This window comes from Empidonax traillii, unplaced genomic scaffold, assembly GCF_003031625.1.
Source record: "Empidonax traillii isolate 1590-97213 ecotype Southwest subspecies unplaced genomic scaffold, ASM303162v1 scaffold423:size1405600, whole genome shotgun sequence".
In the NCBI taxonomy this organism is placed as follows: Eukaryota; Metazoa; Chordata; class Aves; order Passeriformes; family Tyrannidae; genus Empidonax; species Empidonax traillii.
The window spans coordinates 744,491-762,350 of NW_020955616.1; the positions used below are offsets into that span (position 1 = coordinate 744,491).

The window sequence follows — 17,860 nt, forward strand, 5'->3', positions numbered from 1 at the left end:
TCTCCAAAGGGCAACTGATATCTTGACGGAATTCTTTTATAAATTGCCATGAATATTCAAGTTAAAATGAAACACAAAGTTCCTACTTAAAGGTTATTATTCTACTAGGAAGTATACATACCTGGTTTCTCTCATTGTTGTCAAGTAAGGCTATAATTGCTTATAGCATCATAAGAAATTATTATTGATACAGGAATAATCAATAACATTCTCCAGGAATAAAAGTAAAATAATCATAGTGAAACAGCTGATACCCCTAAAACCTCACAACTGAAATGATGGGGGGGAACACCAAAAGTTGAATACTCTTTACACTCTTCCTGGGCACTGAAATAAATCAATACTAATACTCACTCAGTCTCTACACAATGCAGTAGCAGTTACAATAAATTGTGCACTTTCTTCTCTTTCACCCCTACCACACAGTAAATTTACATCCACTAATGAAGAGGCAGGGCCATTTGTTACATCTTTTTTGTCAGTTCTCAAACTGCCTGGCATGTCATGGAAGCAAACTACACCTAGTTTAGATGCAATGTCTAGCTTTCAGTCAATTGAGGTCTCACTTCATCCACTTTATAAAGCTTGCAATTGTTACAGGTTTAACGTCTGTGCTTGTTGCACACCACACAATTAGCAGATGAACAGCAACAGTGGTTTACCTCTTTGTTCATTAGAGCCAAGATCTCCTTGTGTTCCATTGATCATTTTTGTTTCTGTATCCTGAAAAATTCAAAAAAGAAGAAGAAAAAAAAAAAGAGGTCTTAATCTCATTAGATTTGTGGAAGTTTATCCAGTTACACATCTTCCCTGACAAGAACTATATATCATGAAACATTTTAAACCATTTTCCACAGAAAGATACAAAACAACCTTAAACTTCCTGAGTGTATTTTATAATAAGGCAACTGTAGGCATTTGAGACAATAAATAAGCAGTTGTGAATTGCTGCTGAAATTAAAAAAAAAAAAATTAGTTTGCAAGAAAGTGCCAGAAGCCAAGATCTTTCTATTTCAGCTTCCTAGCAGGTGGGTTGTTATTTATAAATCATTTGAAAGCACGTATATGCTTGTGCTTTGGACCACAACTTCCATTTATGCTAATAAAACAAGTCCAAGTCTTCTCTAAAGAAAAAACACACTGTATGTTTTAGTTAAAATATAGTCTGCACATGTTTTATTATCATTTACTGGTGTCCACTCACGAACAGACAGCAGCAAGTCTTTAAAACTTATTTACCTTGATACATACATAGCTACATCTCCATATTTGCAGTGTCCTATATTTTTATTTGTACTGTTTTTTCTCCATCCTCACACTACCAAGACATTACATGTTTTATTCCTCCTCCCAAATCCCACAACCCTATAAAAACATACTCACAGAACTGTGAAGGCTGCTGGATTTTGTTGATATGGTGGAAACATTTGAAACATGTTCTCCAGAAGTTGCATCAATCCATTTATTTTCAGATGTACCTATAATGTTGGTAGCCATACTGGTGAGATTGAGGATTTTATGCCTTACATGTGGCAGGGAAGGCTGGTCTTTGCCCCAGTCTTTTGGGTATGTGGAGGATCAAGAAATTAATATAGACAGTAACGTCAAAGAATAGAACAAGAGTTAGTGAAAACACATTAAAATAACACAAAACCACACATAACAGAAGAGGAAGACACAGAAATCAGGTGGAATTTGTGAAGACAGGAGAAAGGGCATTTGTGAGCAGACCGCCTTCCCCAAAAATGCAAGTGTTAGTCATAAGCCAGGTAAAGTTTGCCAGATGTTCTGCTAATATGTGCTACAGCAGCTCAACATTAAAGAGCAGTTAGTATTCATTGGAAACTACTTCATTAGCATTAGTAAGGATCGAGAAAAGTCTTCCAACTTTACTCACGCACGGTACAATGAGACTCATACACTATCCAGGGAAGGGTCATTTTCATGTCCATGCTCATCAGGAAGCACAGAAGGGGGAAGAAAAGGCACTCTAAACTAAACTAGCAAAACTGATGAGGCAAAGACAAATTATACTCTTCTCTCATACTCCATCATTTCTCCCCTCCCACTACTACAAATATTGTTCAGTGAGTTCTTTGCCACTAATCTTACTCTTCAGTTGTACTAGGTCCTGCAAACTTATTTGTTTCTTATTTCTTCCTCATCCCACTTTTTTTTCTTCACTTGTTGGTAACTTATTCTACCCAGCTTCCTACTAAAAGAATGTTTTGTATTTATACTGTGAAAGAAGTCATTGGTCACACTTTGAACTCTGCAAAAATTCTTCTGGACCTTTGAAAGGGTATCCTGACTAAAACCATGGCAAGTCTAGAGATGCTACAAGACTATCAGCCAGGATGGAAACACTAGCCAGAATGGGTTCTCTCCATTTTGGAGAGATGACAGCATCACAGTATTTGGGTCAATGGACAAAAATCATAGCACAGAGGTGCCACCAACAAGCTCAAACATCACTTGAAATGCCCCCTGAAGAGAGGAACACGTGATCCACATTTGAAGAAAGGGAGCTTGTCACTGAGAGACAAAGGCTTAAAAAGTTATTATGGTCTAGAGAACAGGCCCTCTTTATTCTTGGGGTATGGAAGGAAATGAAATGTTTTATTTCCTTTTGTGATGGTTGCACACTTTTTCACCTGTGCATCCTCTCAGAAACAGGCCAGAGCACAAGAGAGATGTCAGTATTCCAATACTTTGAAGATTCGCTTGTCAAGACATTTCTAATGCACAAGCAGTTAAAAAAAGCCAAGTTGTGTTAAAATGCAACAGACACACTGGCAAACTACTTAGCTTAGATACATATTACTCCTGTAAGGGTAATAAGGACTCTCAGCTGTCAGGTACAGCAGAGACAAAGCTTATTTGCCTTACAGAGCATACTGTATCTGCCTGATGAAACAACTCACCATTCTTTCCGTATCGTCTGACATCCATGACCAGGTTTCCAGTTTCTAGTCCTCTGCTGATGGCTTCTTCCCACTGACTGTAGTCCATATGTGAAACCTTTGTGCCATTGACAGCAATGATCTCATCATCTACATGCAGTTGACAAAGTGCTGCAGGGCTACCTGCAGAAAACAGAAGAAAAATAAAATTATGCCTCCACTCATAATTAATTTTTTTATCACAGTTGTGATTGGAGGGGGATGAGGTGGGGAATTATTCAAAGAAATGCTTAATGGTCGATATTCAGAAAGTCTTAGAAAAGTCTACTCCATTGTAATATAAAATCAATAAATTCAGTATCAAAGTAGCTTTTCAATTGAGAAGTTATGAAAATTATAAGGAGCATCAATCTTTTGGACTTGTAAGTCTTCACATTCTGGCTAGCCCTTTTAATAAGCAACCTTTGGACTCAATCCTGCCTTCACTAACTCACCGTTATAATCTGAGATAGCAAGAGAGAGGCAGCACCACAGTGTCTGTTTCCAACAATTAGCTGAAATGCAGCCAATGTTTGGGTAATCCTCCTATTTGCCAAAAAAACAGCCTGCACTCTATTAATTTCTGTAGAAGCTGACTTTCTCATACTCTTCTTTACTGTTTCTGCGCTCTACTGACAAGAGCATGCTGCTTTATTGCTGTGCTAAAATAGTTTGTTAGCTCTGAACTGACTGGTAATTGGACTCAAGATATTGCTGGGTGCTGCAACACTAGACTTCTCTGGATTCTACTTATTTTGTCTATTAAGAGCAAACTCTATGCAACTTGGACTTTGAATCTACTGATATTTTGCAAGACAGGCTGCACTTTATACTTTTTTTCATCTACTACACATTGGCAGGCAATATTACTAGACTAGGGACAGAGAACAGAGGACCAGTTCATAAACTTTTTCTCAATTTAATTCAGAAAATGGATAAGCTGAGAAACTCAGACTCTCCAAGTATGATTTTATGAATTACATATGAATGTTTTTTCCATTAAAAATTATTCCCTTAGTAGAATGGAAAATAGAAAAGCCAAGTAAAAATGTAGTTAAGCACTGAACAATAAACCCTCATGTTAATAAAACAAATTTGAACTACACAATGGAAGCATTTTCCAAAGTTAGTAGTGAAATCCACACATCTTATTTAAAATATACCAAGAACAATGCTCTATTACATTATTAGAAACAAATGCGGACAAATATGACAGAAGAATTTAGACATCATTTGCTTCATCCTGTCTTCTGACTTGTTATTAAATACTGCTGTAAGCCTGGATCATCCACTAAGGATTCCAATAGCTTTTAATAGTCCTGGCACACGAAAAAGTTAAGAAATTAACAAATGCTATGCTTCCTAATACTGCACCAAACAGGGATTCATCATAATTCACTAAAAAGCAACACTAGCTACTATACTAGAAGAGAAAAGCTCCATATTTTGTTTCTCTGCATTCTTCTTAAAATATTGACTACAAACTTCATTTGCAGTTTTCAGAAAAATTTTCAAAACACACCAATTGCTTTTAAGCAACACCGTAGAAGAAAAGGTAGGGGTTTTATCTGGGGGAAGAAAATGTGGGCAATAGTTAAACTGGATAAAACATTCGTCTCCTTAAAAGCCAGGAAGATATTAATGTATTAATGTAAGGTACTATTAAGAATACTATTGAAGATACTGACACTGAAGTTACTATTTTCAACAAGATCATATAACATTTGGAATTGATTCTGACACTTAGCACCATGTAGTTTGACTACATCTGGACTAAGCCTTATGCTCACAACACAGGGAATGCTTCAGGCTCAAGGGGACTCATCAAAACTGATAATTTCTCTGTTTTGTGTTGTGACAGAAAAAGCCCTAGGAACCAAAAAAGGTCATGTTTATTTTACTAAAATAATTTGTCTGGGATGAGAAGACCCATCTCAGAGGTGTGAACAGTGTATCTCAGCTCAGTTTTATGAAAGGAAGGGAATTTAAGACTGCATGGTTCTTCCTACACTATTCCTACAAAGACATATCCAGACCATAGTCCAGCCATACAGATCTGAATGAATAGCAGCAGTCTCTAGATTGCATATGTACATCTAACTTAGCCAGAGCAACTTACACTACACAATTTTTGGCATGTAAATTTGCCAGCTGCTCTTCCTCCACAGTCTGTGAAAAACAGGACAAACCAGGGCACCTATATTGGGCTTCTGCTCTGATTCACGTCTACAGAAGGTGAGAAGCCTACAGAGACTAGCTAGAAATTTAGGTGCCAAAAGTTGTATGTTGTTTTTCTCTGTCCAGCTCCTCCAAAACTATAGGAATATACAATAATTTCTTTATATTGCTATAAAGGATTCAGTTTCTGTGACATAAAACATGTACTGCTGTTTTTTGCAAGTTTCTCTGAAGGTTAAAGACTTCTTTTTTACTAGTCCCCAGTAAAAACAAAACAAACCAAACATTCATTTTCTAGATGTCCTCTAACCTATCCCCATCTGTTGTTATTACAATAGATAAATACAAAGAAAATAAAATCTGAAGGAAGTGGGTCAAATTTACTTTGTCCTACGTGACTGCAAGTGTTTGATCACGGACGTGCACTCCTACATCAAGACAATCTCAAAAAATTATTGCAAAGGGAAACTGAAAGGGAAAGGACTGAAACAATAAAGATTATATGGCACTGCGGAAGTTGGCAGAACAGTCTAGATTAATGACTTCAAGGTCGTTTGCCTATTTTTAGTGTAAAAATTGAAAATTGTAAAAATGAGCACTATGTTCTTTCTTTTTTCTTTTATATGTAGTAAATGCATCTCACTGAAATATAAGCTTAACTCATATTTAGGTTTTTGAGAACACTTATAAGAAATTAATTTTGCCTAGTTTTCTCAACTGTTTGTTTTTGGGGTTTTTTTAAGGAATAGCATATATAGAAGAGAGAGTAATTTATAAGTCCTAAAAAGTTAATTGCAAGCTATCATCTCAAGAAAATCATACGGCTAGTTAGGATGACGAAACAATCAGAGGAACTATTCCTGAAGCTCTTTCTGGGATCACGGAAGAGAAGAAGGTCACTAGGAATGATTGGTTTGGATTTGCCAAGCCTAAATCACACTTGACCAGTGTGGTTATTTTTAATGATGAATTGACTAGATCTGTGGATGAGGGGAGAGTGGAGGATACCACATACCTTGTCTTTAATAAGGCTATTGACATGATCTTCCACAGTACACTGGTATCAAAACTGGGATGGTATTGTCTACGGGGCAGAACATTCAGATGAGTGAAAAACCAGCTGGGTTGTCAGGCTCTGTGGGTAGCAGTTAATTGCTCATACTCAGCCTAGAGGCTGGTTACAAGTGGAGCTTGCCAGGGATGCACCATGAGACCTATTATCTCTAATGTGTTCACCAATAATGAGGAGAAGGAGGTGAAATACACCCTCATCAAGTTTGCAAACCTTGCCAAAAGGATGGCTAAAACACTTGAGGGCAGGGCTGCCGTTCAGAGCAAGAACCTGACATTCAACAAGGTCAAATGCAGAGTCCTGCTCCTGGGATGGACTAATGCCAGTGATGGTTCAAGCTGGGCACTGTTGGACTGGAGAGCAAGGCTGGGGGACTCTAGCAGTGTTGGGGCTGTATGAACACTAGCATGGCCAACAGGTCAAGGCAAGCGACTATTCTGTTCACTCCGCACTTGGTATGCCACTTTGACAATACCGTGTCCAATTTTGGTGTTCTGCTGTAAGAGAGACATCAATACAGTGGGGCAAGTTGAATGGTAGGGCACTGGGATGGGCACACCTGGAGCATTTGACCTGTGAGGAGAGGCTGAGAGGTTCAGCCTGGAGAAGAATGCTGCAAGGGGACCCAACAGCAGCCTCCCCAGTACCTACCAAGAGAAGTTACTGAGTCACTGAGAAGGCAAAGTCTGCTCTTTACTGAAATTTATGGCAGGAGAACACAGCACAGTGGTTATAAACTGGGACAAATATTGGTCTGATGGGACATGTGGAGGAAATTTTCTCTGAGAGGATAATTATGCAATGTCCAGGGAGGCTGTGCAGTTTCCATCCTTGGAGGTTTTTAAACCCACATGGGTAAAAGTCCTAGTCAACCTGTCCAAATTCAGTCTTCACAGTTTTTTGAGCAGGATTTTGCTGTAGGTGATCTTCTAAGGTTCCTTCCAACCTAAATTATCCTATGACTTATCCTTAAAAATAGGAAATTCAACATTGCTAAATGCCTAGCTGAAAACACATCTTAGTTTTTCAATGGGCCACCCCCCTCTTTCATCCTTCATTCCTTTAAAGGGAGCTACAAGAATTGAATAAGAATACAACATGAGCAAGGTTTTGAAAAAAAGTATGTTGAACACAGCCTATAAACAAGAACACTGAAATACAGTCCATTCTCTATTCAATCTTTGTGCCCTTCCTTACCCCCATTACGGGAATGGTAATAAAGAAAAACCAAGACAGCCACCACATGGCCTCCACCTTCTCTTTGGGGACAGAGCCTATGTGGACGTTTGCGAATGACTAGCAGGAACATTCACTACCCTCAGATTTCTCCTTTACAGCTGGCAGGGCAAACAGATAGACTTCTACCTCCAAGGAAGAAAATTAAACCAGAAGCCTAGCAGCAAGGAAAGCAAATGGGAAGTTATTCCCTGTGCAAAGCAAATATTAAAAGCTACAGAATCACAGATTTCAGGTCAGGTTGGAAGGAATCACAGTGGGTCATCTGTTCCATCCTCCCTGCTCAAGAAGGGTTATCCTAGAGCATAAATCTAATTATGAAAAGTACTCTGATATAGTGAAGAAAGGCCTCTTCAGTTCCTGAATTTGAAATAAGAAAAAATAATTTAAGACTGTTCTTCAAATGCTGTTATATAGTATTTTTTCCTCTCTGGAAAGCATAATTAAGGACTAACTAAATTAAAAGTTTCCAGTTATTTCCCTTTCTCAGTTTGATCTTGTGTTAGGTGGAAGAAATGGCAGAATTCAATATTCCTCAAGTATTACTGGCAATGGGAAAGACCACTGTTCAGAAAACAACCATTACATGTGATTTGCTTGGGGGTTTGTTGTGTTTTGTTGCCTTTTTTTAATTAGAGAGAATTGAGCTTGTTCTCTGCAGAAGACTATTAAAGCTTAGAAATAAGTTTTTTATATGTTTCATCTCAAGAAAAAAATCTATACTTTTCCTTGGTATTAAAACAACTTAAAACCCCCTGCATTTAGAAGTTGCAACCACTTAAAAATACTAACCATCTCCAAAATTCAACATGACTAACTAAATTGCCTAGCTAATTTTCCTTTGCATTTGTTTACAAATCATCTGAAGTGAAATCTTTTAAACTTAGCTGTAAGGAACAACCTGGATATTAGAAGTCTGTATGTGCCCCCTACTAATGTTCAGTAAGGGGGTTAGTGAACAAATAATCATGTTTATGCCTTTTCAGTGGTTATGGAAATATCCCTAATTAGGAAAATGCATTTTTGGTATTTCTGAATTCAACCTGTTTTCAAGAGATGAGGATTCACAGAAATACATTAGCAAACTAAATACTGACTTTTCAGTTCTACACCTGATTTTCTTAAATGTTTGCAGCATTCTTAGTAGCAAATGCCTTAATTTAGAAATCTTTGCAAACTAAACATAAGAACAAAAATTTGTGCAGTTAATACACATTTACCTTCTTCAACTGTCTGTACAAAGGCTCCTGAAGAACTCCAGTTTGTTGTAAACCCAAAGCTGCGACTGTGGCCAGGTCTCTGGTTTATGCTGATTCTCATTTCACTGTACTGTTCCTGAAAAATAAAACATGACACTACAGTATCTGGTATCACAGGAATCCAAATGAGGGAAAGGTTATCCTCTAAATAAGTGAGGCTGCTCACAATGTGCACTTTAATCATCTATTATTAGCATCACAGATAAAGGAAACGGTATTGAAGTCAGTTAACTAACTCGTTTTTTATTCAAAAAGATGTGTTTTCAGTTTACATTTATATTTTCTCTACATGTACGTACATGCATCACTATTATTTTAAATGTTTTGTAACACAATGCTATAAAATTTAAGAAGGAAAATTTGGAGGAAATTAAAGCCCTAAATAAGTCTTCTTGGATAGTCTTATGAATTTGTTGAACATGCTGCCTCCTGAGAGAGCATTAGAGATGTGAAAAAACTAGATGCCAGTAATCAACCTTATTTTTTTTTCTTGCACATCCTACAGTGCACATTATCAGTTTACTTTAGGCTCAATGCTGCAACCAGGTTTACTTAAGTGAAAAATTACTTTTTGTGTGAAATACTACCAGCTTGCTATGGATTTTGTAATGGAGATAGATAATAAAACTAATATCAAAATTAGCTAAATTCAGCTCTTCCGTTCTAGTGGACTTTCAATATGCTTTCAATATCTGCATCAAAACCTAACACTACCACTTTAAACAACAAAAATATTTGAATGGGAAAACATTTTGGAACACTTGCTTTCAATCCCGCATTATATAATGAGAATGTGTTGCATGCATTAACATTTTAATGTAGCTCGTTAAAAACAATTAAAATACCCAAATGCATGTTATGCATTTCATTATCATGAAACTGACATTGCAATAAAAGAGAAAAAAATAGACTTTTTCTGTCAAAAAATGTTAAAATAGATATATTACAGCAACATATGCATGGAAGAGACCCAGCATGCTATTAAATGTACACATATGTTTTATCTGCCTAGTGAAGCATTCCTGAAAGGTGGGATTCTTTTTCCCAACTTAAAATATTTAAAAGTCTAGAAATCTATGTCAGTTCCCCAAAGCTCCTATGCTGGTAGGCAGCTGCAGGGAGCACTGCACAAGCAGATGCAGCCAGCCAGAGCCTCTGGGAAGTGCAGCCAGGGGAAACTTCAGCAGTACCTGACCGCTGGATACAGAAGAAAACACTGCAAGGCAACATTCTGAGGTATGGTCTCACGTTACAGGAATGTTCCTGGGAAAACACTCCCCCTTACAGACCAGGGTAGAAATAAGTCCTTTTTTTTACAACACAACTACTAGCATGCAGATGCTCCCGTACAACTCAAATCCTTCAGTGAGTGTATAAAAAGTGAATCTACTAACAGGTTAGCACACTCAGCTAGAGAACATACAAACCTTTGGAATATGAGTGTGTTCCTGTGTTCTTTTTTTTTTTTTTTCACCATCCCAATGTGACTCTTCAAACCTACCTCTTGTTGAGGCATAATGTGACTTTGTACACTGAACTTCATCATTTGGATAGGTCATCTCTAAAACAGTTAGTGCTCCTCAGACCTGGTGTTACTGCCCCGATGACTAGTGAACTATATCAATCTCTCATCTCTGGCAATGATTTACAAACATGTCGAATGGAACTTGCATTCCTTAAGTTACAGTTTGTTAAGTTATAACACAACACAAGCTTTCTTTCTCTTTTTTTTTTTTTCAATTTTAAAATAAAACCCCCATATTACTCATTTGTAGGAAGGACTATTTATAATCTCTTGGCTAATGACGGGAAAAAAAAATACATGGATCTAGTATAAGCTATTCTCATTTGCCATGCTGAAAGAGATTCCAAGAAGCCATATCTAATCTATGTTTTCGCTGATTAGAACAGAAATTCCACTGCCTGTTTTTGCTACAACACAGAAAAAAAATATATCCCTTTCCTTATACAGCAATCAAAAATTTAAGATAAATTCATTGCAATGGTCAAGGGATATCAGGAACTGCAATGTGTTCCTTTTCCACAAGTGATTAGGAAGAATGATTCAAAGTCACTGAACTTCTGAAAAGATTATATTGGAAGTGATTTTATAAATCAGCATTTAAGATCTTACGACCCTCACCCAAGCAACTGGCAGCACTAACTTTACAGCAGCATCAGGAATGCAAAGAACTAATCTCTAAACTGTTAAGGAGTATAAAGCACATTATCAGATTTTACAGAAAGGTATCAAAAATTAAAGCTATTGCTGGTCATTTTCACACATGAAACATGCAATCAGTTGGAGGAAACAGCACTTGAAGACATATTTCAAAAAGAACACAAAAGACCCAACTCCTAGATAAGCACATACGCAAAGAGATGGTGAAGTACTTTCAAATTAATGTGAACATTAATGAGATTCAAGTAAATAGTTAAAAAAAAGAGAAGGAACTCAAGCCAGATGGAAAAAAGAGGATAGTATGATACTGATGTTTATGGCTAGCCTTGGAAAAGCTGATCTTTATTTTCCTCCACCAGGTTAAAAGTGCAAATGAATGCTAGAGCAGTTCAGGTAATTTATCTAACTGACATACCTGATTGTGTCACAATGTGTTAATTTGGAGAAAAACAAAAAATTTCGCAAGTGCCAAACAATATTTAGAAAAACTATTTTGAATTAGAATGATAAATAAAATTAACCCCATGGCATATGAAGGGTAGGGAAAAATGCAGCAAAAGAAACAATTTTTCCCCAAATATTCTTTTTCCCCTGAATTAAATCAAAAAAAACAGAAGCTCTCTGACCTGTCTTCTTACTGCCAGAAAAATACTTGCATTAGATGAAATTTTATATATTTTCTCTTTTACTCTGATGTAGCATTCAGTTACACCAAGAAATCACATTATTTCCATACTTACCATGGATTTTGAATCCTCAGGCTCTGTTGGACTCTTGATTTCTGCAGAAGATGCAAGTGAAAGAGAATCAGGAGGAATGTCATACTCAGGTTTAAGAATACTGCTTCCCACATCTTGGTCTTGGGATTTTACAGGTAATGCCAAAGTAGGAGCAAGTGTTGACTGAACACCTTCTTTTTCCTCCTCTTCCTCCTCACCTCTGCTTCTGAATGCACTAGTGGAGAGAGGGTGTGCAGAGTCTGGTTGTGAAAAGGAGATGCTGGTGAACAAAGTTGGAGTTCTTCTAGCTTTTTCTACTTCTCCATTGTATTTCAGAGTATCATCCATCTAGGACAAAAAAAAAGACAGTTTGGTAAATATGTGCTTTTAAAAAAAATTCCTTAAATCTTTCAGTGATCTTCATATTTAACGAAAATACCTCTCACCCTTTTGAGCAAATTCTGGTTTCTGTACCCATTACTAAAGAAGAGAAACATATTTTTTTCTCTTTAAATCCTTGCAGAATAAATTGGCCAGACTTTTTAAGATAAACTTGTAAAGTCATCTGCTTAGAATTATTTGCATTCTTACCATTTTTTAAATTTAGACAAATAAGGACTTAGGAGAAAGCTGAGAATCAACATAATGTGGCAGGGGGAGAATCAATTTCATTTTTTCAGTGCTTTACTGAGCAGACAAATTTTAGCCTTGCTTAAAATTTCAATTTCAACAAAGTCAGCAGAGCAGAGGAAACTTACATCACCTGAAAATTTTGTCTTTAGTACTTAATTATGTTAAGTTAGCTCCAGATAATTACCTCCAGTGACAGTTTTTTTTGTATGGCACACTAAGGAGATTTGCTACAAGTAATAAAAAGAATATTCTACCAAATATAGTTACTAGCTTTAATTCCAGAAGTATGTTTAAGCACAGAAACACAAGTAAACATCCAAAGCCATGACAGAACTGCCGGTTCTGTTAACACAGCCTTCATCACACAGCAGACAATTTTTTAAAAAGCAACGAAACTTTAAAACTCTACTGTTCCCCTAGCTATTAAAGACTCTACATTTACAAACTTCAGGAATGAAGCGGAATTTTACCGTGAATGACCGTGGAAGTGATGAGATTCCTCTTGAGTGGACACCAAAAGGTCTTGGTGTAACCACAGATGTTAACCTAGAGGTATCAGTTTTCTGGTAAGTTCTCGGGAGAGAAGCTGAAACCTGAGCTGACCCAGTTTGAGCATTCACTGAGTAACGAGTAGACAAAAGAGCCGAGCTCTGCTCCTCAGCCAGGCTTTTTGGCAGAGCAGGAGCTTCTTGAGCAGCCGAGCTCTCCGGCGGGTTCTCCTTGGGCGGCTGTGAGACATATTCACTTTTGCTGTCCTTAGTGCTGTGGGAAGTATCTTCTTCCAAATGGTAATCTTTTGCTGCTGACCATGTGGAAGGTGCTTTTTCTTCACCAAACACATCATCATTCAGTGAATACCTCCACATGTGTTCCTGTTTTCGCTGCCCATAGGAGTCTTCATCTCTCTCCTCCCTAGGGGGAGAGAGCATGTGAGAATACCAAAGTGACCCGACAAAGAGGCAGGCCCTAAGTCTTTCAACTACTGAATGTTCAAGGCAGAGTATAAACCAAAAATACATCTCCAGTAAATTAAAATAATGGCATCATTTAAAAATATTAGTATTTTCATATCTTTCTAAGTCTACCTTCTTCCCCCTCCTCTCCATTTCAACATTCTCACAGCACTCAGGGATACTACTGTCACATTTTCAGGCTGCCACCATGAGAGAAATTTATATTTGCCAAGCAAATTATATAGCCATTCAAACGACTTATCCTAAGAAATACAGATTTGAATCAAGAAAGAACGTAAAGATGTTAGTGCCATAACACTGCCTGAACTCTATAACTCTGGTTGACATTTCTGCTCTATGAATACACTATGCTGAATTTTAGATAACTAAATAAGATGGTGTCCTGAAGTTCAGATTATTATTCTTTTTGTGCTATTCATTCCTTTGTCATAAAGGAAAAACCACCACCTGGATAATCTTTACGATTCTGATGATACTGGATATTCAATATAATTAGCATCCTTATTTTTATTCAAGCAACTAATTTTTGTTCTCACAAATAAAAAAACACAGAAATCCAAAACATTCTGGGTTTAAACTCATTAAAATTTCTTTTATGAATTTACGCCATTCCATTCTAATACATGCATATTCCCTTCAACTCAGTCATACATGTATTTTAAGTAAATAAGTAAGTAAGTAAATAAATAAATAAATAGACTGTCACCAGCAGAAATGGTACTGTGCAGTTTACACTTTTTACTCTTCAGAGATTAAATACCCAGAGGAACAATTAGGGATACAGGGAAAATCAAGTAAAAGTTTACAGCTCTGTAACATACATGAAAATTCTGGCTGTAAGAGTGGCTAAAAGAATAGCAAATGTAGTGGTAGATGAAAGAGAAACAGTTAAGCTTATTCAAGATAAAAAAGGCAACTATCCAGTTCAACAGTATTGTTTTAACTAATTTCAAGAGAATGTAAATATTGACTTTTCAATACATTTATTTATAGATAGCAAAGCAAAATAACATTTATATAGAGCAAAACTCTTTAACATTCTGTGTAATCACAGCATTATTAAACTACATTCAGCCCTCGAATTGCCTAGACTTCTACACTGTATTTTGCAGCTAAAATTGTTGAGATCTCTGCAGAATCAATTGCAACTTGGCCACAAAAGCTGCTCAAGAATTGAAAGGAATAAAAAGGCTCAAATTTAAGTTCTTCAACATAATACTCCCATTAGGGCCATTACCTCTCCTGCTGCATTTCTTTCAGTGACTTGGTACTCCTTCCAGACACTTCAGAGGCTCTTCTTTCAATTTCTTCTCTCTCTTCCTTTTTCTTTTGCAATTCTGAAGTGTAGCTCTTTCTACGATTCTTCCATTTTGCTAGATCCTATTAGAATAACATGAATGTATACCAACAGATTTTCTCAAGATATTTCTATCTCATAGATGTACAGAGGCATCTCATCACATGCTACTTATTGTCTTGATTTTATTTGCACGTCTGCATCACAGCCATATTTCCATGTACCTTTCCGCTAAATGAGAAAGGGGTTCTCATATTTCAGTTAGGGTTACAGACTCACTGCCTTCTTAAGTTAGTAATTTAAATTATTGGACTATATGTGGAAAGGCACATAATTTTGCTCCATTTCCCAACCCCCCACTTAGAATTTTCAATTTTATTCTAGAATACTTTACCCAGTGACACATAGTTGAAAACTGATGCAAATGCCATCTGTATTTCTTTGTTGAAGGTTTTGGGAGTTTGGGATATTATTATTATTTTTCAAATCACTATTATGTTAGACTGATACATTAGCTTGAGAACAAATATGCCTTAAATTCTAAATTGAAAACACATATTACTATATTTTCCTCATTTCTGTAAAGCCACAACATGAACTCTCAATACTGTCCATGAAATACTAGAGCTGAGTTAAGAAAAGTACTGAATATCAGAACTGAATGGCTGACATGCATTAAGAAAACAACTATGAACTTCTTGTTCAATGCTTTGTTCTCAATTTCAGTTTCTTGTTGATATTCATTGTCAAGTAGAGATTTTAATAAAATCAAACTTCTTCAGATACCATTATAATACTGTGCAAAGCAACCATACAGTTTACAAGCTGGATTTAAGACAGAATTTTTAAGGGATAGAAGCCTCAAGAATTCGCACAACTAAGTATTATTTCCTCCCCGCTTCTCCCAGAGGATCAAATACTAGACATTCCAATCATGTCATTTAAAAAAAAAAACAAAACAAACCCACCCACAAATGTCAGATAACACATGAAGCTATGCCCTAACTTCTCTTTATGTCATCAGAAATCAAGCCTGATGGTTTTATTACAATACACACAAGTCTTATCCTAAAGCATTAATCAGAAACTTACGTCAATATTTAAAATAATTTCAGTTCTGCATTACACAGACATCCCCAAAACCACTGGTAGTTGCACGAGATAGATCATTTTAGAAGACAGCCCCATGGGTTGCTACACACATGCCAAAGCTTGTTTACAAGGGACACTGAAGGCTGTGCTTCAAAGTAGGACACGCAAAGAGAGGTGAAAAGGAGTCCTTACTTCTTGCCACTTTAGATCTTGTTCTTGCAACTGTTCTTTTATCTTTTGCAGCTCTTCGTAACGGATTTTGCGCAATGACTGCAGTTCCTCTGCACTGACATCATTCAAAGATTTACTCCTAGGAAGAAAAAACAGCATGCAACTTTATAACATCTTAGCCATCATTTATGCAAGTGAAACCTTCAGAGAGGGAGAGATTTCTATTAGTAGAACTGAGTGCTCATGAGTGTTATTTCAAATAGAGCAGGAAACACACGGGCAGCTGAATGAGCAAGGCTTGGACATGCTCTAGTGCCAGCACTCAAGTCATTAGTTGCATATTTGAGCAAATGAAATCAGGTTAAGGGAATAAGCAGCTCCGTAGCAGATCCACACAGATCATTCACATTGAGCTCCTTGTATACAGCTGCTACTTCTAGTTAAACTTATTATTTGTATTGATCTTTTTCCTTCCTTTGACACAAAAGGCATTCCCCCCTCCCTGAGTCCAAATTCCCATCCTTTGACTTCTCTCCTGTAAAAGCCCCATTATCACCTCCCATTCTTTCACTTCTTAAGCTAATCATAAAATCAAATCAGTTACTGATTCATGTTTCCAAAGGATTAGAGTCATTCACTGCTAAATGCTCAGGTCATGCATCTCCCAGGCCCCACTAGCCTGTTATTCCTCCCCAAGCCTCCCTGACGTTTTCCATCCAAGCTTGGATGGCTAACACAGCCATCTTCTTACTGATGTCTTCGACATGGTTACAAGTTCTCCCATGAACTTCTACTCATTAGTTCCCTTTAATCTAAATTTCTCAAAACTCACCTTTCATGCTCCCTCCCCTGTCCCATGCTGTTTTTTCCTTTATTCTTTCACACTACATGTGATAAACGTAACAGGACATTTAATATAGGTATAGGACAAGACTCCTGGTCAGATTTGACCATAAGCCTCTGAGACACTAAACCAAAGGCAGGTGTTTCATTGTAAGGTTCAATGCTGTAATACATAAAGTGAAAGCTAGTTGTCTGGGGTTTGAGGTTTTGCTGTTTGATTTGTTGAGGGGGTTTTGTTTGTTTGTTTGTTTTCAAAAATACCTTTGTTTTAATTTATCTGAAGTATGAATGACAGAGGGGTGTGACCAAGTCCTATTAGGACTTGAAAACATGGCACTTCTCTGACATGATGGAAAATCAGATTGAAACCTGATTCAGCACAGAGCCTTGCTCTAATCTGTTACATTCCAACAGAGCTCTGAACTAACAAACCAGACTCTCACTTCCTCCCAAGAGGCCCAATTCACTTTTGTTGGTAACGTAAGACTTTGGACTTTGGCCTCTAGAAATAAAGACAAGGCCATTAACTCACTGTATCTGTTTGCTTGTCTATTTTCTGAATGGGAAGAGTGCCAAATTTAGCAAAAAACTCCTGGTCACTATTGCAGAAACTCTCATACAATTATTTTCCTCTTTTTTTATGCTTAAGTTACATCACGTGAAGAAATGGTTTGGGGTAACCAAACTCTACATAAAAGTTTTATCAAATTTATTCCAGGTGAGTTCAAGAAAATTTATATAGCCACAGTTTCCACTTATTTCTCTTGAGTTCTTATATCTGCCTGAAACAAAATAAGAAAATCTAGACCTAAATACAATATACCCTAAGTACAGCTATATTCATACCAAGGAACAGGATGTTACTTTTCATTTCAGTCTAGACTTAAGAATCTAACTAGTGACTTGAGTCTTCTGAGTCTCCCTCCCCTAACATTTAACAATTTCTGAGATATTTCTTTCTTCTTCTGGAAGTGTTTAGTCATTTACCAGGTCTGCCTCAGGGTAGAAATAGAGAAGTAAACAAATAAATACATTTACATTACATTTACATTAAAAATAAAACAAAACCAAACAAAACCAAAAAAAAAAAAAAAAATTAGAACACCATCAATAAACAAATACCTAACATGCCATCACAAATTAAGTGGGAAAATTCTTTCTCTTTGACTCGCAGTATATCATAAACAACATCTAAGTTCATGTGACACTAACCAATAAGTTTACCACGGAGGATTCAATAACCTGAAGGATATAAAATAACC

General features: G+C 36.8%; 1 protein-coding gene across 12 annotated transcripts in view; it reads right to left on the minus strand.

Annotated features, from left to right (window-relative positions):
• Window positions 1-17,860, minus strand: part of LMO7 (LIM domain 7) — a 131,218-nt gene that overhangs the window by 19,800 nt on the left and 93,558 nt on the right. For 9 of the 12 annotated variants that reach the window (XM_027894303.1, XM_027894300.1, XM_027894304.1 and 6 more), the window contains 8 exons: window positions 15,777-15,894; window positions 14,433-14,575; window positions 12,692-13,133; window positions 11,610-11,936; window positions 8,649-8,763; window positions 2,925-3,086; window positions 1,384-1,559; window positions 663-723 (listed from right to left, as the gene is read on the minus strand). In XM_027894303.1, coding sequence (XP_027750104.1) covers window positions 663-723; window positions 1,384-1,559; window positions 2,925-3,086; window positions 8,649-8,763; window positions 11,610-11,936; window positions 12,692-13,133; window positions 14,433-14,575; window positions 15,777-15,894 — 1,544 coding nt within the window. The remainder of the gene's footprint in view (window positions 1-662; window positions 724-1,383; window positions 1,560-2,924; window positions 3,087-8,648; window positions 8,764-11,609; window positions 11,937-12,691; window positions 13,134-14,432; window positions 14,576-15,776; window positions 15,895-17,860) is intronic. The other 3 variants (XM_027894306.1, XM_027894305.1, XM_027894307.1) reach the window with 2 other exon arrangements.